The sequence below is a fragment of the Phalaenopsis equestris genome, unplaced genomic scaffold (genome assembly GCF_001263595.1).
Source record: "Phalaenopsis equestris unplaced genomic scaffold, ASM126359v1 Scaffold000617, whole genome shotgun sequence".
NCBI lineage: Eukaryota > Viridiplantae > Streptophyta > Magnoliopsida > Asparagales > Orchidaceae > Phalaenopsis > Phalaenopsis equestris.
The window spans coordinates 85,170-110,851 of record NW_018165057.1 but is presented as its reverse complement, the minus strand read 5'-3'; the positions used below and the strand labels follow the sequence as shown (position 1 = coordinate 110,851).

At 31.7% G+C, this 25,682-nt stretch overlaps 1 protein-coding gene across 1 annotated transcript; it reads right to left on the bottom strand.

Moving 5' to 3' along the window:
- Positions 1-3,542: 3,542 nt before the first annotated feature.
- On the bottom strand, positions 3,543-24,924 carry LOC110029968 (dihydropyrimidine dehydrogenase (NADP(+)), chloroplastic). The gene is made up of 7 exons (XM_020732483.1): positions 24,437-24,924; positions 23,374-23,637; positions 23,103-23,273; positions 11,948-12,060; positions 11,684-11,870; positions 4,168-4,277; positions 3,543-3,846 (listed from the first exon to the last, which is right to left on the bottom strand). The coding sequence occupies exons 1-7, from the start codon at positions 24,707-24,709 to the stop codon at positions 3,690-3,692; spliced, it is 1,275 nt and encodes a 424-aa protein (XP_020588142.1). The 5' UTR covers positions 24,710-24,924; the 3' UTR covers positions 3,543-3,689.
- Between the last annotated feature and the right edge of the window lie 758 nt (positions 24,925-25,682).

Below are 25,682 nucleotides of genomic sequence, written 5' to 3'. Positions count from 1 at the left end.
TCCCTAAGGCTTACCATATATAAAAAAATTTATTGTTGTAAGAGGAGATCTGATGCTTTGTCGATAAAAATTTTTAAATTGATAATGAATTTCTACTAAAGAAATTTAAGATATTGATAGATTATGTTGGAAATTCTAAGATTAATTCTCTAAGTAACGAAGACCAAAATATTAAAGCCAGTTCTATCTTAAAATTCACCCCACCCTTCAGAAACATGAGAGTTTGATATAGATGTTTTTAAAAATATAAAATTTAAAGTTATATTTTCTTGATGTTTACTTATAATCAAGAAATTTTAAGCATGATTTTTTCATTATTTTAAAAAAATTATTACATAATGGTTGAAGACTAATTTTTTTTCTTACTCTTACATTTTTCATTATTGCATAAACATACTTAATTTTTGCATAATAATTCACTGTGGTCCTCCCCTCAACATAAAATTCTATTAGTTAATTACTATTTAAATCATTAAGTATTCTTTTATCCATCTTTTTATCATGTTATTTTCATATTTATAAAATAACCTCTTTACATATTGTCTATTTACAATCACACATCTCTTTGGCTCACAATATAACCTAATATTAAGCCAAAAATTGAAATTAAAACATTTCATGGTAACATGAAAGAATTATTAGATTGGTTAAACAATTACATGATTTTCTTATTACTAAAATTTAAATGGCTATCAAAGTATTACCTTTGTAAAACTATAAAAGATGGGAAAGAAAAAAAAAATTATTTGAAATATAGAACAACCATTTCAAGAAAAAAAAAAAACAAACATAAGTATAAATAAAAGAAGTTAAATTTAAATATTGATTAAGACATCCTAGAACCTATAACCATAAGATAGTCCACATATCTTCTAAAAATATTTTTCTACTTTTGAAGGAAGAAAATCAAAAACTTCAGAGCTTACTTAGCACACAAAGATTAAACTCATATGTTATTATCAAGTTCAATCATACAAGGGAAAAGTTTAATAATCTTGATAAATTATTAAGATAAGACCTTTAGGACGGTCTTGAACCTCTCCCTAATCACATAAAAAATGAATTATTTCAATTAAATAGGTTTGGTTCAATTACTAATTCATTTATCTTAGATATTTATTCTATTGAGCTACAACACCCACCTTAGAGTGTGTTTGGAGCAGCAGCGTGGTGGCAGTGTGGTCACCGTACTTTTTTGTGTTTGAAAAAACTATTGTTTGATTTATTTTTTAAGAAGCCACAGTAGAAGGTTGTGTTATGCAACCTAACAACACATAGTGCGGTGACTGCTAGAAAGTCGCGGTCTGACTTTTAAAAAAATTAAAAATGTAATAACTACCATACTTCTTAAATAACTTCTTCTACAGAGCTTAACAGTTGTTTGAAGTTCTTCAAACAACTACAACAGTGTAAAACAGACCATTACTCTAGTATCCATGTTAAAAAGCTTTTTATTGTGCCTCTTCCTATTAGAAGTCATATACCTATCATGCACTTAGAGCCTTTTAGTCAATTAACTATATAATTTCTTAGTGATCTCACTAATGAGCATCTTATGACATTTTTTATGCTCATAACTAATGTGGTCTCATATCATCAATATAAACGTTATGATCAAGTATCTAATCAAGCTTATTAAGACTTCTCTTTTTTTGAGTTACATGAGTATGATATGGCTGCACATCTCAAACTTATCTTTTATAATTTTAGAGATACTTGATTAGAGTTCTCTCCTTGACATATATAACATACTATTTCTCATGATGTATATTTATTTTGTTGTGATCTCAGATCTCTAATCCATTTTATTTGAAACAAACATTATGAAGTTCAAAGATGAGTTATCAACTTTGAACAACATATAATTTGATTTAGATATTATTTAAAGACCACCACTATCATATTTAACTCACTTATTGAGTATTCAGATATTTATTTTAATATTTATGGTTTGATCCGAATGCTTTTTTACATAATTGTTATTCATTATATAATACTATACTTTTTAAGCATCTCATGTACAATATTTATTTATATATGTTAGAATGAGATGACATAAGTAATGATAATATAGTTAAAATTACTTTTCAAAAATATTCATTTTAGAAATACAATAATGATGATTAAATTTTAATTTTCACTCAATTTCTTTCTATGAATTCATTAATTCTACATGATGATCATAACCTTTTGGTTACTGCTTAAATTTTGGTTTTACCTCTTAATAATATTTTTTACATATATATTTTATTTCATATAATATTTTATAATATAAAGGGTTTAATAAGCACCATGGTATGCTTACTCAACCACTACTAGGATACATAAGCCCATTTTTTTAATTATTGCCATTATTAATTATCTTAACATCCTATGCATAGATTAAACTGTCTTGATCAGAGCTCATTACTTGGAAAAAAGAAAGTCTCTCACCAAATCAACTCTAAAGCTCATTATTATGATAAATAGTTATACAACATATTATTTTCTTTTAAAAATAGAGTTGACTAAAAAAAGGTTGACTAAATGGAGCCCGAAGGGAAATTTTAAAGTTAAAAACTTAGTTTTAAAACCATGTAAATTAATCTTAATTAAAAGTTTAGGAGAACTAATCTTTGTAATAAAAGTTTCCCACGGCTCCATCAACATCCCAAAGCTTCAAACCACCTCATATCTCATATAAAGTTAAAACCCATTCACAAAACCCTGGCTCTGTCGTCCAACAAATTCCTTACTCCTCAATCACATATTTATCATATTTTATTAGCTATGCCTTAGGTTGCTTTAGGCCAACATAAAAATACACCCTATCGGTCTTATGTTTAGCCATTACTCATCAAATATGGATATTGCTACTTGTAAATTTGAACTAGACATTTAAATGTAGTTATAATTAAAAATATTATATATTTTCAAGTCAACTAGCCATCAATATTAATTTTAAAATTACTCAAGTATTACTTGAACAACCCCAACTAATGTTAAAATTTCATAAAATTTTAACATCTAATTTTCGTGGTAACAATACCCATTTTGTGGAGCGCAATCTAAGAGAATATTTTCCATACAGAGTCTGCGGACGCAGCTCTACCTGCATACTACAATAATATGCCACCACGCGTGCTACATCGCGGAGATTATTGGGGGTTATTGAAGTGGAACATGGAGGTTATTGCAAGGAGGTTATTGACGTGGAACCACATAGATTATTAGGGGGTTATTTAAGTGGAACTGCAGAGGCTATTGGAGGTTATTGGAGGGTTATTGCGGGGTTATTGGAGTTAATACCCAATAACCCCCCAATAACCTCCGCGGTTTCACTTTAATATTTTTTTAGGTGAGTCTGGTATAGCATATATGGCGGCATATTATTGGAGTCCGAAAGCAGAACTGCATCCAGACTCCGTATGAAAAAATCCTCCCGCAATCAAGGCCAAATAAAATCCATCCATCAGTCCTTTGCATGCAAAACCATCACAAGTCCTGCTTATCTAAAAAGTATAAAAGATAATAATATGAAAATAGCTGTTATAATCATAATAAAAACAATCACAAACTCTATTCAGAAAAATCATACACAATTCAGTTATTTGCAGGCACTCAGGGTGAAAAAATGGAAGCATGCTATTATTTTTTTCCACAACTACGGTTTAGTTCTTTAGCAACAATGGAAAAGAAGAAATGATTGATCAGTTAGAAACCATACTCTCTGTTTCCTTCACAAATCCATCACCTGTCCAATCTTTATCAGACTGCAGGCCCTTCCTAACAGCTTTCCGCTGGTTGATTGCCTCTTGCTGTCTTCGAACAAGTTCAGTGTGTGTTGTAAAATACTGAAGAGAAACTCTGATGCAAAGAGAAAAACCCACAGAAATATTTTTTTTTTTCAATTGAACAGATTTTAAAGCACATAGAAAAAGATTAAATTGCTAAAATGGCCCTCTGACTATTTATATATGAGACCGTTTCAGTGTAAGTGTCTATAAAAATGTCAAATTAGTCCCTATATTTTTTAAATGAGCGATGAAATAATATTGTGTAAAGTTGGGGACTAAATTGACATTTTCATAGACTTTGAGAATAAAATGATCTCTCTGCAAAAAATTAGGGACCATTTTGACACCTTTAGAATGAATTTAAATTAGATAAATCTGAGGAAAAGTGTACCCTCTAAATTCCTCTATTGAAGAAAAATTGTGTTTTCTCATGAACTCCTTGAGATCATCACAGAGTTTCTTTACAAGACCATAGCCATGCATCATCACCCCCGTGCAAACCTATGTTGGTTAGGAAAATATGAGCCGAAGGGTTAGAAACAGATATGCCATGGATGCTACTATAAAGGAACAGAGATGAAAATCAAAATGAAAAGGGTTTCTTTTAATATTGAGTGCTATAAGATGATGGTATATGTCAAATTCTCAAGAGATGGTCAACAAAAAAAATTGGAACAAATGAACCCTGACATGATAAGACAGATATTTGTGAATCCAGAAAAGCTGTATTAAATTCAAGAGATTACTCATCCTAGAAGGAAGCCATAACAATATCTATAGCTTACATAAATCCTGGCGGAACCAGCTTCATTTTTTGAGGGCAGCCAAAACTAACTGTTTAATATTTTTAAATATTATATATCTACATATCTAACACATAAACTTCCATATTTAGATAAATGTCATTCAAATCTTTGACAATACATAAAAAATATCACTATTACAAAATTTTAGAAGTGAAATACACCTTCTCATGCATAGTTTTTAATAGCGAAGTGTTACTATTGTAAATATCAAACTTTAGGTGTTAGATATGTAAATACATAAGAATTGTTTGGTATGTATGTAAATTTTCCTCTTTAATATTGTGGAAAAAAATTTATTGAAATGACATTTGTGAATTGGCTAAATTATGAATTGGCTAAATTATTCAGAAGAAAATTACTAAATATTCTAACATAAATAAGAAAATCTAAAATTCCAGGGTGGGCTTAATCTAGTTCCACCAGTTAAAATAAATGTACAAACACAAACATTTCCAATGCAAAAGTATTCATTCACAGATTATTTATTTATTTTTGTCTACGTTGCCCATGCTGGCTGCTGCTTTGCATGGGGATCCTGATTGTTTGGGCATAAACAAGCTAGGTGCCATGAGCAACACAGCATTCTTAGCCCCTTGACAATAGTCCTGACTGCAATAATTCTCCTAAACAGAGCATATGGTTAGCGAGTTCTTAAAGCCATAGCTGAGTAACTTAGGGTCTGCGGGGCGTTTTCAAAACGCCGGCAAATATGTTTGTTTCGTGCGTCTGAATTACGTTTCAGAATAAGCTGAATCCTATTTCTATTAAATGCAGACCGCGGGTTCGACCTCGCGGTCCGCGTTCGGAGAAAAACTTTTACTCGTCTACCCCTCTCACGATTGCCCACATCCCGTGGATTCACCCTAGAGCCACTTCGATCCGCTCCTCTGCCCTCTGCCCTCATTCCGTGTTTTCGATCGCTCCCCTTCTCCCTCTCATGCGTCTCTCTTGATCGCAAGGTTTCTGGGCAGAAGGGGGACGTACGCGAAAGTTTGGCGTAAATGATGAAGATGGTGAAGGCGAAGGGGAAGGGCTGGGGAAAGGGGAACCTGGCGAGGGTTTCAGGCAGTAAGGAGTTCATTACATTGATCCCCTTCTACTAGTTTTGCCCAGGTGCTGAAGGTGCTGAAGGTGCTGAAGGTGCTGAAGGAAGCGGCGGGGCGATGCATTCGATGCGGCAGAATAGTCGATCTGGTAGATTGCAAAAAGTTAGTTAAGCTCTTCTTTGTCCCCGTGTGGCGATGGTAGGGCAAACAATCAGTATTCTTTTGCCGCAACTGCTCACTCCCCACAACCACTAACGGGAATTCCAAATCTGTAATATTCAACTTTTGTGTGTGAAATATGTAAATTAGAAGGCTTCACGTAAAAGCCTTTCCTATTTCAGTTAGATGCTTTGGAATTTTCAATGAAATGTTCCTTCTGAGTAATGATATCTGTATTACAATTTGTAAGCTATCCATTCTTTTGCAAATTTGTTCTATATATATTTTCTTAGATCATGGAAAATGCTTTGTTTGGATTCTATTTTAGATGAAGTCAGAATAAAAAATCTGTCCTGTTATGAAATTATAAATTTGTCATGCAACAAATATATATATATGTGTCTGTATTTTGTGCTAATTGTCTAATAAAGTAAGGGTTATAAGAAGTTCTTCACTTCAGTTCCTTCAGCTCCTGCATATTTTCTTCTACTTGAGTTTAACTTTTTCTTAAATTTCATTCAATTTATTTTAAAATTATTGTAAAATATAAATTACTTTATTACAATTTATGTTACACAAAATTTAAAAATAAATTTTTTCAAAAATAAATTTTATAATGTGTAAACGGTCTTTTATCAACCAAAAACCTGTAAATAAGCTGCTTTTCAAACGCACAATCCAAGCAGCTAACAGCTTATCCAGAACAGGGGCGGAATGATCATTTATCCAGAATCAGTTATTTTCGAAACGCACAAACTAAACAGCCAGCCAGCTGATTATCGATAGATTATCAGGATAAGCTGCAGCTGCCCCAAACAGACCCTTAACCAGACAAACTGACCATTTGAGACCAACATAATAGGAAGATATAAATACAAACCACTCCATTCTTATGTTTTTACATATCTAACAACTAATCATCAATTTTTACATACATACCACCTACTTAGATGTATTTTACTTTCAAAAATTTAAAATGATAGTATTTTTGATGTGATATGAAAGATTTGAGTATTATAAATGTAAAAGGTAAAGCTTAGCTGTCAGATATGTAAAAACATAGGAATTGGGTGGTAAGTATGTAAATGACCCAATATTCTAATGGCATGAACATTTTTTTCTACCTTTCTAAGTCTCAGACACATATAAGATGGTGGGAGAGATGAACAGGATACACTTCTCTCAAGGTCCCAAATCACACATAATTACCAAGAAATAAAAGGTAAGATAGCCCATGAGCATTCACCAGTATGTCTCAAGAGAACAATTTACTCTCAATCAGCTCCCCACCGTAATAGTTATTGCCAACACTTCAATCTCTAAAGCAATTGCATATAATATCACAAGCCATAAATGGCCATAAACATAGATTTAGATTGACAAATATACCTATGATATTTTGGATCAAATATTATGGATTTGTATACTAAAAATAATGCAAATGTATTTTGTGGAATTATGAGTTTCTATTTCAGATTTATTCTCGATACATTACTTTCTTATTATGTAGTATTTCTTTTCTTTTTTAATTATTGTGTCTTTGGTAAGTTGTAATGGTAAGAATTACGTTTACCCTACCTTTACTTATTATATAAGGAGAAGTGTTGTAATTTAATTATAAAGAAATAAGATAATACAATTTACTCCAACTTCATACATGGCAATAGTGCGTGGAACAAATTTTAGCTTCTTCTAACTGCCGGAACTTCTCCAACAGCCGTCAGACCCTCCCCAACTCTTTCTTGCAGCCAGAATTCTCGCTGCAGGCCTCTTCTCTATTTTCTTTACCACTGGATTCTCCCTGCAGCCGGAATCTTCTCTGCTGTAGGCCCTCCTTTGCCAGATTCTTCCTGCAAGCTTTCCCCTGCTTTCATCTTCGCCGCACGATCCTCCGTGCAACCAGAATCCTCCTTACTGCAGGCCCTCCCTGGATCACTTTGCTGCCACTGGACCTCACCTGCTTCCTACTGCTGCCATAAGACGCTTGCTCTGTTTCTCACGGTTCTCCGCTCTCTTGTTCGTGCTTGTAGACAGCGAGCGGTTGAGTTCCAGTAGATAGCGAGCTAAGTTGAATGGTTTTCATGGGAAGTAATGGTCGCAAGCCACTTAATAGCGTAGACCACTTCCAATGTTTCAGCCAAAGCCTTTTTGGTCTTGGTGATTGTCCGCCACTCGGTGCTTTGACTTATATGCTTCCCCCCGATGTCATAGAGTTGAAGATTGTTGTGCAGCATATGGAGATTGAACTGTGTCACTAAATTCTCTTGTGAATTTCAATTGGGGGATTCAGGGAAGTTGATTGACCGTGTCAAATTGAACCAAGATCTATACCTGCTCAAGGAAAGCTATTCTATTAACACACAAGTGTCTTCTTCACTATCCCCTTCCCATGTTCCCGAGTTTGTTGTGTCTGAGTCTATTAAAAGTCAAATTTTATTATGATATTGCCATCAGAGTCATCATAATTTTTATTATATTATCAAGATCTACCCACATATTTTTATTAATAAAAAATCAAAGCTTAATCATTGCGAAACTTGCCAATTAGCTAAACATACTCATCATTTTTATCCTTTGTCCTAGTACAAACCCTTACAACCTTTCTCTATCATCCATAGAATTGAAGCTTGTTGTGCAACATATGGAGATTGAACCGTGTCACTAAATTCTACTATATTTCTTGTGAATCTCAGTCGGGGGATTCAGAGAAGGTGATTGTCAGTATTAAATTGCATCAAATCTGTACTTGTTCAAGAAAAGCTATTCTTTTAACACATAAGTGTCTTCTTCACCATCCCCTTCCCATATTCCCGAGCATGCTGTGTCTGAGTCTATTAAAAGTCAAATTTTATTATGATATTGCGATCAAAATCATCACAATTTTTATTATATTATAAAGTTGTACCCACATATCTTTATTAGATAAATATCAAAGTTTAATCAGTGTGAAACTTGTCAATTGGCTAAAAATACTCGTCATATTTATCCTCTGTCCCAATAAAAACCCTCGCATCCTTTTGCTATCATCCATAGTGACATTTGAGGATCATCAAGAGTGAAAACCGTCAAAAGAGACATATAGTTTCTCTCCTTTATTGATGATCATACTAAAGCAAGTTGGATATTCCACATGAAAGAAAAATCCTAAATTATACAAATCTTTCAGCCTTCCATAACATAATTTCCGCAAAATTCCAAAGGAAAATTAAGATTCTCAAGATTGATAATGCAAAGGAATACTTCAACTCTATCTTTGGACCCTACCGTGTTGAAACTCCACAATAAAATAAGATAATTGAGAGGAAGAATAAATATCTCATTGAAGTATTTTGGTTTATAATGCTTTCTCGCAAAATTTCAAAAATTTTCTGGGTAAAAGTAGTGTTCACAACCACCTACCTCATTAATAGAATGTCAAGTAAAAATCCTTAGATTCAAAGCCCCTCTCGATAATGTGATAAAAAATACCCAGCCATCTCATCCAATCTTTCCCTAAAAATATTTAGGTGTATTTTTCGTTCACATTCAACAACCAAACCACACAAAGCTTGACCCAAAATTCATCAAATGTATCTTCCTTAGGTATACTTCTAACAAAAAGGAGAATAAGCTCCATTCTCCCATTACAAAGAAATACTATAACTCCATGGATGTTACATTCTTTGAAAACCAACCCTACTACCAAATCTGATATTCAGGGACAGAGTTGGGGTGAATATTAGACTTGAGAAACTACTCTGGATACCCACACTAACTGACAGTCATTACGACTTATTCTACTTTCCTAGACTACACTGGATACCCACACTGATCTAGAGTCTTCACAACCTATTCTCCTTCCCTCTAACAATCCTATCTCCCAAATTCCAACAGTTGAGAACATCCAACTTGAGATTTACAAGGAACTTCGTCTGTATACTAGAAGAAATAAATCCATTGAGCAGAATAAAGACAATATACAACCACATGATAGTTCACAAACAAACCTGAATTCACACATCTTCAAAATTCCAAGGGAGGTGGAATTCAATGGAAAAGATAGGGATAGTTGCACAAATTGTCCTATCTAGAATTATGTTGATTATGAGACATTATCATCAACTTCTAAAGCTTTCGTATCCAATCTTAAGAGTGTGCAGATATCAAGTCTATTTATTAAACACTTTCAAAGTCCAAAATGGAAAAAGTCAAAATGAAGAAGAGATCCAAGCATTTGATCTAAATGGCACATGGACCCTTATAAATCTTCCTCAAGATAAAGGACCAGTTGGATGCAAATGAGTGTTTAATGTCAAGTACAAAGCAGATGAGAGGTTAAGGCTAGATTGGTTGCTAACAAGTTTCATTTAGTTTTATGGGATAGATAATCAAGAGACTTTTAATCTAGCAGCCAAGTTAAATAACATAAGAGTTTTTTTCCTTGATAGTGCATAAAGAGTGAGAACTACATCAACTTGATATCAATAATGCATTTTTGAAAGGAGATATTGAAGAAGTGCATATGGGATCGCACCAGGTCTGAAAAATGACTAAAATAAATATTATATTTGTAAACTAAGAAAGCCATTTTATGACCTCAAACAATTTTCAGTGCTTGATTTGACAAGTTTGCTAAGTCTATGAAATTCAATGAGTACATTAGATGCCAAGTGCATTATACATTGTTCATAAAATATACACAGAGAGGTACGCAAACTATACTCATTATCTATGTAAATGATATGACCCTGACAAGTGATGCTGAAAAAGATATTTGGAAGATTAAAGAGGTTCTTTCTATTGAATTTGAAATTAAGAATCTAGGACCGATGAGATACTTTATGGGCATTGAAGTGGCCAGGTCGAAGATGGGTATTGCGATTTCCAAAAGAAGGTACATCCTACACCTATTAAAAGAAACATGACTGTTGGGGTGCAAAGCTGTTGAGACTCCTATGGATTTCAAGAAAATGCTATAATCATGAGAAGAAAAGACACCAGTGGAAAAAGACATATCAAAGATTGGCAGGTAAGCTTATCTACTTGTCACACACTAGACCTAATATTGTTTACTCTATTGGCACAGTGAGTCAACACATGAACAGTCCAAATGAAGAATATTTCGAGATGGTTTACAAAATATTGAAGTTCTTAAGAAGACCCCTAGCAGAGCGTTATTATTTAAGAAATCAGACAACAGAGGTAAAGATTATCACTGATGCTAGCTGAGTGGGAGGACTCGAGGACAGAAGATCCACCTCTGGGTACTGTTTCAATGTTAGGGGAGATCTTGTCACCTGGAGTTGAGAAACAAATAGTGATCATTAGAAGTAGTGCAAAATCTGAGTACCGGGCAATTGATTTGAAAATTTGTGAAGGAATGAAGATCCAAAGGTTACCAAATGAGTTGAGATACTCGACTATCAATCCCATAAAGATGATCTGTGACAAACAAATTGTCATTAATATTGCAAAGAATCATGTGCATCATATCATGACATGAGTAAACAAATTGAGATTTATAAATATTTTATCTCTGAGAAGGTCAATGGAGACATTATTCAGTTAATTTACATTTCAACTCATCTTCAAGTTGTCGATGTCTTCACTAAATCACTACCTCCAGGCAACCTCACTGATTTGAATATCAAATTGAGTCTTTACAACATCTATGACCCAATTGAGGGGGAATGGAATTGAGTTTCCTATTTTAGATTTATTGTCGATTTATTCCTTTCTTATTATGTTGTATTTCTTCTCATTTTTAGTTGTGGTGTGTTTGGTAAGTTGAAATAGTAGGAATTCAGTTTACCCTAGCCTTTACTTATAGTATAAGGAGAAGAGTTGTAAATTGAATATTAAGAAATAATAGAATGCAATTTTCTCCATCTTTCTACAGTATTAAATAAAGGCCTACCTGAACTGTATTTGCCCCAATCAGTATAAATTCAGCAGCATCATTGCCAGTTTCTACACCTCCAATGCCAGACAAAGAATATTCTTTATCATTAAATTCTGATTTTATCATCTGTGCAATTTGCATTACTTTCCCGAGTGCAATGGGATGGACAGCCTTGGAAGAATAACCCCCCGGTGTTGAGTACCTGAAAAAAATATAAGCTCAGTAAAATAAAGGGTCTTTTTAAGCAAGCAATTGAGATTCTCACTGGAGGACACCAACCCCTCAACACAAGGTTCTGGACGTAATGTATTCAGATCAATCCCCATTACGCTCATGATGGTGTTGATAGCTGCAACCCCTTCACAGCTAGATTTCAGAGCAACTCTAGCAGGCTGAACAAACAACACAAGTAACTTAAATAAATGCCATAAAGAAATAAAAAATAAAAAAAATTAAAATACTTGCCATAGAGAAAAGGAAGAAATAAGTTCTTAAGCAATCTTCTAAAGGAAGACTTAAAGACAAAAGAAGTTTGGAACAACTTTCTCCACTAAGAAATTTTTCTTCGTTTTTTACTTCTATTAAGTATTCATCTCTCACAAAGCTTCAACTCTCTCTTTAGATAAAGCATTGAAAACATAGACGGATAAATATTCAGTTGCATGGGTAATTTTGAAAGTCAATTACCACCCGAGAATGAACCCTTCATCAGTTTCCCTTAAAATATTTCTCCTCATAAGGATGCTTCAACTAGTAAGAGAATATGTCCATGGTATCCAACTATATTTCAGCTTGATATCTAGCATAACAAACAAAGGGTATTTTCTAACTGTTCAAAATACGAAGAGCAATCTAAGTACGTCTTTCTGTCAAGCAAGTTGGAAGTATAATTAGCATAAGGACATTTCCATGTATGAGCTTGGTGTACTTCGGCTCATTTATATTCTTAAACTGCTTTCTATGAGTATTTTCTATGTGTAATTAGCAAAAGACATCTCAGAAAAGGATTGGCTGCTTACACAGCAGGAGTAAGATCATGCAACAGCACCATGGCCATAAAGCCTTCAAGAAGGCATGGTATTAAGCATCTTCAGATTATGAAGCTGTAGTGCATGCCTAATTAATCAGAAAGAGAAGTTAACAACACCAAAATGAAGATGTGGAAAGGAAGAGTCGTGAATGCTTTGGTCTTATAACATTCATACGTCATAGCAGATCATCTACAACGATTCAAGAAAAAGCACTAGGTGCATACCTTTAGTCAAGTGAAATATCACATATGCCACCACTCTACAGGAATGAACTTCCAGCAATACAAACAGCTAAACCAAAATAAGGCAGTTTTGCTTTTGTTAAATTACACATAAGCAGGTAATTGAGGTGTAAGAGGAACTTCCTGTTAGATTACATTTTTATAATCCATTTTATGTTGATACTTCCGCTAACACAAGCACTAAAAAATTAAAATGCCAAAAGTGCACTATACTTTTTTTCTACCTCTTCTTTGTCCCTCCATCAAACCTCAGAACCCTTTTCACAAGCTCTCTTAAATCCCATCACCTCATTGACAATAGGAGGCGGTGTGATTGAGCTCCTTGAATGGGGGATCAGAGTGACGATCCTTGTGCGATCTTTCACTGCATATGTGATTAGCAGGTGCAGCTCTTGCACAAGCTTGCACAGATAAGATGTTATTAGAAGGGAGAGCTTCTGAGCAAAGGCAGCTTCTACGATCTCTCTCCCACAACAATGAAAACAGTCTAAACTGATACTCATTAAATGATCATATATTGTGAAGGTCAGGCTTCGTTTAGCAATGCTATACCATTGCTGTTGAATTTTAGAGAAACAAATTCGCTTGGTTTTTAGGATCTCTAAAGAAAATCTTTCCCATTTGTAATGAAGCCATAGGGAAAGCATCCAAAGCAACAAAAAGGTATTCCAAGAGGCAGTGATGAAGGCAGAAAGTTTTTCTACTAGGGACAAATTAATTTTAACATTTTTATCAAAATATTTCATTCAGGCACGGAATCAATATTGGCCGTATTTAATTTTTTTTTGTTATAATTTGTTAATATGAAAAGATAAAATACATGTCGATTAAAAAAAAATTATAATTTTTAACACCTAACCTTCATATTATGAAAGTGTTGAATGATTAGCTTATCATCGGTAATGTCCAATATTTCATTTGCAAAAGAAGTAAAAATAAAATGTTATATAAATAAATATCAAAATTTAAGTATCAAATATATAAATACATAAAAATTTAATATTATGTATATAAAACATCAAAAATATAATAGGCATTTTAAAAATTGTGTATCACAAATCATTTTGAATAATTGTAATGGAGGAATATTGAGATTTTAATTCATTTATAGAAAATGCTCAAATTTTTATTTAACAACAGGCTTCAAAATTTTTAAAATAAATAATCAGAATTTATTTTATTAAAATGAATTGTTTTTTAAAACAGAATTATTAAATTTTATTTGAGCAAAAATAAAAATGGCCTATAAAGACAAAAACTATTGTGTTATTAAAACTTAAAATATATTTTTAATTTCAGTTTTTGAAGTTGAATTTGCACACATATATGATAATTTAAGAATAGTTGGAAATGAAATGATTGTAATTTTTCTCCACCTTTTTTTAATTAAAAACATTTCTTTTTTCAAATTTTTTTCATGCAAACTAAAGCAGAGGTTTCATGCCTTACGGGAGTTTGTACCCTTTTGATTCGCTTATTGTTAAACCCCAACATGTCCTATGGCTATAGGAGTTACATGACATGCTAATATGTTAGATTAGAGGCTCATTTGTGGCGCTCACATCTCCTTGGACTTTACATATGTTACTTATTGAGCCTATCTGCGTAACAAATTATTACTTTAAAACTTGGAAAATAAATGCTAAATTAATAAAATTAGTAGATATTATGATTTATAGGATGATAAATATCTTGTGCATTAAGAAATAAAATAGGCAAGAGAAATACTAAGAAGATTGATAGTTTAGGTTTTAAATTTTGGTATTCAGGTAGAAGTCATACTAGAAATAGTGTGTACTTATAGCTAATAATTTGAAAGATAATGCTCTAAAAATTAATAGAAATGGAAATCAAATTATAGCTTTTAAAATTTTTGTTGATATTAAGGTTCTTAATATTATAAGTGTTTATGCACTTCAAATAGGTTTGAATATATGTTCAAAAGAAAATTTTGGAACGATTTAGAAGAATTAATACAAAGATATCTTATAAAAAAAATAATTTTTATTTGAGGAGATTTAAATAGACATGTTGGAAGAATGGTATAAAATTTTAGAAATATGCATTGTAGCTATGATTTTTGAGTGACTACAGAAGAAAGTGGTCATATTAAATTTTAATTTAGCTTATGATTTTATTATTATCGATAATTTATTTAAGAAAAGAGATGAACATATTATCACTTACAATAATGGATCTAATAAAATACAAATTGAATATTTTCTTATGAGAAAAATATATTGTCAAAATTGTGGATTGTGTAAAGTCATTCCAAGCAAAAATTTAAGTACCCAAAATTGATTATTGATTTTGGATTTTAAGATGAAGGATTGAAAGATGAAATAGTCAATGAAATATTATCATAGAATTAGATGAAAATACTTAAAAGACAAATAAAATTATTTTTATGAGTAAACTTCAAGATCATAAAATTTTGAGTTGTTCATGAAGAAGCTATTATAATGTGAAATAAAATGACCGGTACTATTAAGCAATTTGCAAAAGATGTGCTTAGAGAATCAAAAGAAAAATATCTTATGACTATAAATAATTGATGGAATAATCATATGCAAGAAAAGGTAAAAAATAAAATATTTTTTTATAAAAATTAGTTTAAATATAAGAACTTTGAGAATTGGGAAAATTATAAGGTAGCAAGTAGGGATAAAGCTAAAAATTTGTGATGCAAAGAATTTTATTCTTAATGACCCTTATAATAAATTAGATATTAAAAAAAGATGAGAGATATATGTATAAACTAGTCAAGCAAAGTGACAGGAAAAGTAAAGGTTCATTTATCAAGGATGAAAATTAATGGAAGCTAAGATTGGCAAAAAATCAGGTATGACAAGTAATTGCCAAAATAGAAAAATTAATGAAAGATCAAGTATGGAATATGGTTGTAACCATCATCCTATTAGTGTTAGTTGCTAATATTGATAAGTAATAGTCTGCCCCTACAACTTTATCATTTAGATTTTAATCTAGAGTTAATAGTTATGATTCATTTGATTACCTTAAATTTTATTAAATTTTACTTTTAAGTATTTCTTTTCTTAATTTTAATATAAATATTGTTTTATTATTTATCAAATTGAGTCATGGCACTAGAAGAAAAAAATGCAACTTGGAAATATGACAATTAAGTTGAAGTGCTTGGAGAAGGTGCAAACAAATGTTATATTTATTTGAAATATAATTTTTGTTACAAAAGAACTGAGGATGTTAAGAGATTGAATAATCGTTTAACTTGCACATATCTAAATGTTGAATAATATGAGCAAGTTTCAAGTTAATTAAAAAAAGAATATGCAGATTATTAAAAATACCACGATCTCAAAACAAGTAACTTAAGAAAATGTGAAAGAAATTATTGAGAATAGCTCTTACTTTGGTTCCCAAAAAGATAGTTCCAGGGATAGTTCCAGGAAGTAATTTATTATTATTATTATTATTTTGCTAGAAAAGCTCAACAATCAATAGATAGAATTGTTTTGAACTTTGAAGAAATTAAAATAAGTAACCCTAACAATTTCTCTTCTAGCTTCTACAAAAGAACACAAGAATATTGTATGTCTAGACTTGTATGATGCTTTTATGGCAACACAATTCCATTCAATGCAGCTAAGAGTCCATCATGGATCAATCTACATTGCTCTATCGGAAATTATGGTCACGAATTGGATATTCCTAAAATGTATGATCCTTGCACATGGATGTTGGATGAGAAGCTAAAAACAATGACATAGATAATTGATGAAGTGAAGAGGATGTGAGCTAAAATAAAATTTATAATAATATCAGATGATTGATTAGATATAAGACAAAGGAACATAATAATTGTTTTCCCCTAAAAACCCAAATGAAAATTTATATTTTAAATATATAGACACATTTGCATATTTTAAAAAAGCACAAATATTTGATGAGGTTATTGAGGAGGAAAGAGTATCATTATTCAGGTAGTGTCGATAATGCAAGTGCTTATAAGGTTGTAGGGGAGACATTCCTAGAAAAAATGTGGCATTTTTACTGATCTCCACATGGTAGTCATTGTCTTGATATGATACTTGTTAAGTCAGCAGTTACTACAACATAAATATACTTTGCTCAAAGCAAAAAAAAACTAAAAAAAAAATTATAGCTATTCATGGGTATTGAGTTTGATAAGAAAATTATAGAAAAAAAATATCCGGCCAATGGTTATAAGCTTTGTCATAGTTTATTTAATTTTAAAAAAATTTAAAGAGTTACATCAATCTTTAGAGATTATGTTTCTTCTAAAGAATGGGACAATAGTTTATGATTTAAAATACTTAAAAAATGGTTAAGCAAAAAAAATTATAGATAAGTTATTTTGACATAGCATTAATTGTACTTTGAAGACCATGTGACCTTCAATAAAAGTATTTACAATGGATGAAGCTAAATGAGCAAGACCAAAAAATAAATAGCAAGGGTTTCAGAGCAATAATAAACTGCTAAAAAAGAAAGTGGCAAAATAAGAAATGAAGAGATTTGGGAAGGCATGAAATTGTTTATAGAGAAATATGAGAAATTCTATATGAAAAATGAGATCTTCAGATACATCAAAATTTGTATGTTGTTGCATATTATTTGAAATCCAAATTTCATTATGGCAAGGACTTCTATATGGATAAGAAAGTCAAGATTAATTAATATATATGCATGGAAAACTTGTCTCTATGATTGACTATCTTAAAGATAGCTCAATTTAAACATTTTTATTTGAATAATGGAATATTCGGATTTAGGTAGCTCAATTATGCTAGAGAACACACTCTCCTAATATATATGCATTCATTTAAAAGTTTATGCTTAAATTTCCTAACTTAATATATGCATATATATTAAGCATTTCTTTTTCTTTATATACTATAATAATGGTAGATGCAATTTGAAGATGATGCACATATGTTTAAAGTATTTACAGTGAAGATTCTCAATCCCATGTGTTCAATTTTCGCATGTGAATGTAAGTAGAGCACGTTCAATTAAATTTATAGAAAGAAAAGAAACCGATTAGCTGCAGGACAAATGAATAAATTGGTTTATGTTATGTTTAACAAAAAAAATCAAAAGATAAGTACATCAAATTATAGAAATAAATAAATGGTTATGATGTAATGGATCAGTGAGCCATTGATAATGCATTATTAGACTTCAAATGGGAAACAACATTGAGAAAAAATGAAATTTTTAAAGTTGAAGATGATGAATTGAGATTTAGGGTCTCTTTGGGGTAGCTGCTGCTTATTAAAAATCTGATGCTGAAAAAATTAAGGTGGTTTATACAACTTTTTTTTAAAAGTCAGACATAACTCAAAAGCTGTCATCGCACCTAGCCAGGAGTGGTGGGAAAACACAAATTTCAGCGGCAGTTTTTTGAGAAAGCTGTCACAAAGCAGTTTACTCAAGCAGACAAAACTGCAGTGCGGTGCCACACCACCGCCCCAAACGAATCCTTAATGATGATTTACAATCTAATGATGAAAGACTACTAAATTCAAAAGAAATTATACTTCGTTATCATTTAAAAGAAATACAAAAAGTGAGATTTGGCATTCAAAAAATTCAAAAATAATTTAAGTACGATGAATTAAAAAGTTATGTTATTAACTTATTGTGTTATTTTAAATTATACTAAAACCAATATTAATTGATATAGAGAATAAGAAAAAAATTATAATTATTGATGAATATTTTGAGATGTTAATAAAACAGAACTAGAGAATGATAAAATTAATATATATAATGCTACTTCTAAAAATTATGAAAACGAGGATGAAGCCACTGTGGATTATGATCTATATGGCATATTTAAAATTTAAGTGAATGCTTATCTTGAACTTATCAATATTTAAGATTGAGATTTGTGATTCATATCTTTATGGTTATAAACTAAATAAATAAATTAATGATTTCTATCATTTTATGAATTTTTATTTTCTTTTTTGAAATATGTCTAACATTATTAAGAAAAAAAAACCTCAATTCTCAATTTTTGCATTTTTAAATCTTTAAAACTATATATTACAAGGGTTGAAAGTATGTAAAAAAGAAGTTGAGGAGGCTTTAAAGAAAACCAAGGGTGGAAAGTCTGGAGGATCTGATGATATCCCAATTGAAGTGTAGAAATATTTAGGAGTTTGGGAGTTTCTTGGCTTACTAAACTCTTTAATATTATTTTAAAAACAAAAAAGGTGTCTAAGGAGAAGTTTGGACCCCATTTTTAAGCATAAAGGTGAAGCACAAGAGTGTGTAAATTATAGAAGAACTAAGTTGATGTGTCATACTTTAAAATTATGGGAGAGGGTAATTGAACAAAGGTTAAGACGTATTACAAGGATTTCTCATAATCAATTTTGATTTATGTCGGCCAGGTCTACTATGGAAGCTATATATTTATTGAGAGGTTTGATGGAGAAGTACAAAGAGAATAAGGAGGATCTATATATGGTTTTTACTAATTTAACAAAAGGTTACAATAAAGTCCCAAGAGATATCTTTTGGAGAGTTCTAGAGAAGAAAGGCAAGTCATTAAAGGTATATATACTAGAGTTGTTACTTGTGTTCGAACAGAAGGATGATTGACCAGATATTTTCCTATTTCAGTTGAATTACATCAAGGATTGACTTTAAACCCGTTTCTTTTTGCTTTAGTTATGGATGCTCATACTGGACAATTACAGGAGGATGTACTTTGGTGTATGCTTTTTGCTAATGAAGTTCTTCTTATGGAAAAGTCTAGAGAAAAAGCTCAAGAAAAACTTGAATTATGAAGGTCTACATTGGAGTCTAAAGGCTTTCGTTTGAGCAGAACTAAACTGAATACATGGAATGTAATTTTAGTAGTAGTAGCTCTAGTGAAAGAGTTGTAACTATGAGTGATCAAATTATGAAAAGGTGTGAACGTTTTAGATATATTGGGTCCATTGTTCGAAGTGATGGTGATATAGATAGAGATGTTATTAGTAAAATTTAAGTTAGTTGGTTGAAGTGGAGGGATGCTTCGGGCCTACAGTGTAAAAGAAAGCACCATTTAGACTGGAAGGAAAATTTTATAAGATGGTGGTGAGACCTACAATGCTCTATGGCACAGAATATTAGCCTTTAAAAGAAAAGCATAAAACTAAGTGTTGTCGAGATGAGAATGCTTAGGTGGATGAGTGGTTTTACACTTAGAGACAAAATGCGAAATGGTTCCGTGATAAGATTGGTGTAACTCCAGTGGAGTGCAAAAATTAGAGAGAGTTGTCTTAGATGGTTTAGTCAGAATAAACGTCGGCTATCAGATGATCCGGTTAGGAGCGTAGATTTTTTATATTCGACTTATGTTAAGAATGACAAAGGTACACCTAGAAAGGCTTCGACATATTGTATAAAAAAATAATTTAATTTGATAAAATTAAATGAAAATATGACACTCAATAGGACGCAAGAGAAAAAAGATTCATGTAGCCGACCCCACTTAGTGGGATAAAGGCTTGTTGTTGTCGTTGTTGTTGCTGAAAAATATATAGTATACTACTAAAAGGACTTGATAGTGGAGCGAGGAGGTAAAAAGAGCTATTATGAAAAATGCACTTTTAAATAATGGCAAAAAATTAATAATATTGAAGTTTATAATGATTTAAAAAAGCTCTATGTTTGACAAATAGAGTAGAGAGTAAAGTAAGAACTTAGCTTTAGATGATTTCTATAAATATGCTTTTTTTTCAGACTTGGAAATTCGTAAAATAATAATTTTTATAATTTAGGTTGGATTTGAACCCAAGATTTAGGAAATAGTTTCCAAAGACATAACAAATCAGAGCAGCAAACATCCATAGAAGATTTATTTAATGGACTTGGTGCAAATGAATGAAAAGAAGAGACATGTAGAATGGCAAACACAAGATAAACAATCAAAGGATTTTAATCATGTTAAATGTATCTAAATGGAAAATAATAGGATTATAATTAAACATAAAAGATCAAGAAAAAAATTGAAAAATAATATTTTAGAATTTATCAAATGAGAGACTTAAAAAATAAATTATTTTGGAAGAGTACAAAAAATAATTTGGTGAAGCATATTATAGATAGATTCAAAAAATGAAGTGAAATTGGCAATGTAAGAGATGCATAGAGGTAGGAATTTCGATTCAAATAAGAAACCTATTGAGGTTTAGAGCACTATGGTGGATATTGCAATCATATGGTTAACAACTTTTTTTATTAATATTTGAAGAGTAAGAAAATGCCAAATGATTGGAGAAGAAACATTCTAATACCAATATTTTAGAATAAAAAAGATGTTCAAGTTGGTGCTAACTATAAAAAAAAAAACAAACTTAAGAGCAATAAAATGAAACTACGAAAACGAGTGATGAAGCTTAGGCTTAGATAAATTAATAGATTGAAATAACTAATTTTCTTTTTTTATGTTATGAAAATCTGGTTGTGATTTTGTCTTAAGATACTAAATGAAGAAATAAAAAATTAATAAGATTTTTATTATTAATCTTGAGAAGACATAACTGAGTACAATAAAAATTAATTTGTTATGCTTGAAAGTAGAATGCGTAACAATATATGATGATATTATTAAAGATGAATAATTGAGCCTTACATAGTATTGGAAGTAATTGTGGATCAACTGTGAAAGTTTTCAATTATAATAGATTCACAAATAGGATCAGCATCAAATTCAAATGTTTTTCTATTAGCTATAGAGATAACAAAAGATATTCAAAATAAGGTACTTTCAATTATTCTTACATGTGATACAGTTCTACCTGGTGAGACATAAGCCAATTTTAATGAAAAATTAGAATGAAGGATAAAATATGTAAAAGATAGAGGCCTCATAATAATATAATCAATATTGGGTATATGCTATTATTTTAATGGGAACGATGTTAACAAATATTATTTAATATTGTTAAAAGATGAGGCTATGCTTAATTATAAGATAAGTACCTTAAATTTTTACATAAAAGAATGGAAATATACGAGGATTTAGAATATAACTTCTAAAGTTAAAATTAGATAGTTAAAATGAAAAAATGTATTAGAATTTTTGTGTGATAAGAGGACCTCGTGAATACTTAATGAAAAATTTTGGAAATCACAATTAGATCAATGATGCTATATAGATAGGAATGTCAGGATAGTAAAATATATATGATATGTAAGCTGAGTATGATAGAAATGATGGTGCTAACATAGCTGTGTATCTCATCTACTGAAGTTAAAAGTTTCAAAAATAGAGAAACTATTTAGGATTTGACTGATTTATAAAGTAGATAAAAAATTAAATATATGATAGAGTGAAATATTAATAGTTATCGAGCAATATTATTAGAAGATAAAGTAATAGATAAACGTGACATATTTAAGTATTTTTATACATTATATAGGGAAATAGGGATATGGATGCGAATATTATTTTGAGTTATTAAAATGAAGAAGTGTGAGTATGCTAAAATAAAATAATATTATGAATATTTTCAAAAAAATTATTATGAAGACATGAAGTAAAGCTTAAAAAAACATAATTAGGTTAGTGAACTTTTATGGATCTAAGTATTGGGCGATAAAAGATATTGATAGCTGAATTGAGCATGAATGGAATAAGAGTGTTAAGAAGGATGAGTGGTAAAGCTATGATGATAAATTAAGAAATGACTATAATTTGGAGTGACATCCATTGAAGATAAAATAACAAATAACAGATTTGAGCAGTTTGGATATGAATAACGAGAACTGAACATGCTCCTATTCGATGGTAGATAAATTTGATAACAAAAGATTGGGTATAAGGGACAGAAATTGGCCAGAGTGATGTACGAATAATAGGTTAGATCCACAGGAAATAATGCAGATTGACAATGCTGATATTAAATGTTGAATAAAGAAAATGATGATGATAATTCCAATGTGCAACTAAGATTGTTTGTCCATCAATCCAGTTAAGAGAACAATCTTCAATTGACAAGGTAGATTCCAATATAAACTAGCTAAAGCAATAGACAGAAACCTCCAATTCAAACAACGTTCAGATAAGTTAACAAACATAAAAATGAGCATAGAATACACTAAACTAACACATCTCAATAATTAAATGGAAAAAAGATGGCTTAGGCAAATGATAACCTGTGTAATGTCTGTTATGTTAGGAGTCATCTTAGCCCAAACAGGTACAGTGGCCTTTTCATTTATCCAACCACAGACCTCCTCCAATAATGCACAATCTTGTCCCACAGCGGCACCCATTTTCCTCTCTGGCATTCCATGAGGACATGAGAAGTTAATTTCCAGAGCATCCTAAATGAAAATAAAAAAAACATTCTGAATATAAGCATGCACAAAACTTAAACGAAGTACCCTTTCTAAACATCTAAAGTAAGAAATGATAGAAGAATACCACTCCAGTTTCCTCAACTCGTTCAATAAGTTCGTGCCATGCATTTTTGTTGTATTCTTCCATTATTGAAGCAATAAGTATCCTATCAGGATACTCTTTTTTCAATTTCTTGAACTCATTTAACATTGTTTCAAGAGGTCTGTCGCTAATGAGTTCAATATTCTCCCATCCTATTATCTCTCCCTTGGTTGAACCATTTGATCCCACTCGAAGCCTTGCATATCGAGGTGTCACATTCACAACTTTAGAAGCATCCAATGACACCTGGCATACACATGAAGCATATAGGTTTTATATTTATCTAGGCCACATAGTAATCTTGACCAGCACAGCTTTTAAATGCAAAACTCGGTAGGTAAATTTCATTCTTACCAATAAAATACATTAAGGTCAACAGAATGACTCATCGTCATGATAGGATTGGTCATAAAATGTTAAGAGTACAGGCACAAGCGTAAGGATAAAAAAGTGAAACTTTTTCTATCGTTTAAAAGGATACATTAATTCGGAATGCTATAGAAAGCTTCAAAATGTTAATCATTAGTCAGTGTAAAAGGTGATTCATAAAAGTGAGATGAATTGTGGCGCCATAGTGGTTTACTATAAACAACAGCGCTAGAATATATCACCGATGAGACTAAAATCAATATCAAGGTAACGCTAAAATTAATATTATGGTTTTATAAAATTCGGATATGACCGATGAGACTTATATAATATCTGAGATTAAAGGCTATTGGTAGGTGATATATGCTAGCCTTTACATTGATATTAATGTCGGTGATATTGATAATTGGTAAAGGTTTATTGTGGAAAAGTCAAGTTCCAAAGTACAGATTTGATGTAGGTTAGATTTGATCCAGTGATCATCACCATAACTTTCAAGATCTTCAATAAGTAAGCTAGCTAGCACCCACATTACGAAATTCAAAATACCTAGAGTTTTTGCATGAACTACACACTCCCATATAACCAATAAAAAACCCATACATCTCAAATCAATCAGACCTAGAAAAAAAGCTGAAAAAGAAAGTAAGACAACAATTGAGATAAAAGGATGTACCGTCTTGGCAATAACGGCGCCCCAACCCTCATCAAAGGCCCTCTTCATAACGGTGTAGTTAGTTCCCGGCGGTCCGGACCCGATCACGAACGGATTAGGCATCTCCAGACCGTTGACCTTAACACTAAGGTCGGGCTCTGCGGCCGGAAAACCCTCTCCCGCCGCGGACCTCACTTTAAGAAGCGGTGAAGTCGCCGGAATCCGCCTGCGGCGCTGCAACGGCAGCCCAGTCGCTGTGCCGCGTGCTACCGGAATCACTAATGATGCCGCCATTTGTTTATTCGAGTAGATGAGATCAATGGTTATGGTAGGAGTTCTCTATACAGAAGAGACAAGCAGTGAGGAAGAGATATAAGAGAGACGAGACGAAAATTGGAAGAAGGAAAGACGGCTCCTCGGGCCTATACGGCTCCCAGCCTCCGACAGCTGAGCTGGAGAAATCATCGTGTCGTTTTGCATGCGCTGCTTTCCTATGAGAACTTATAAAAATGCACTAGTTGTAAGCATAGGTGCATGGGTCAAAAGATTATGCGTACTATATAATTAAGTTTCATTAATATTAATATTTTGTTGTTAATGATATTCTAAAATGTTAAATAAAAAATTTCAAAATTAATAAGTTGTTTATATGTGTGTGTGTGTGTGTGTTGTTTTACATGAAAAAAAATATGACCACACAAATCTTGAGAAAATCCAATGAATCTCGCTTATGAACACCATGACTACATGAGATAGTCAAACAACTGAAACATCAAACATCATTTCCTCCTATCAGAATTTAGAGCTGAACAAACAGAAACACAGCTGAACAAACAAATTGAAGGCACCTGATCCGAGAGATAGTCATTACCAGCTCTCTTAGCCAATTTTGGAATTCTTCATAAGATGACAAAAGGGCAACATGTAGAACTCTTTGATCCTCGAAGAAGTCACCGTCCAAATGAGAGCCGCGCGACAGATTATGGTGATACACTCTGCTACCTAACGGTCTAAGTTCACCCTAACGACAAGAGGGTCTCTACTCAGGATTCTCTTGATAGGGTCGATGGCTGACCGAATGATTCTTAGTCGATTGAATGACAACATTAACAAGCCATTAGATGCCCCCCTTTCAAGCACTTAAGAATACAAAATAGTGTTAATATCCATTATGAATATTAATGGGTCACAGAGTTGGTTAGAAATATGAAAACGTGTAAGGACAAACGTGTAATTTTACTAGATGCCCCATATAAATAAGGGGTCA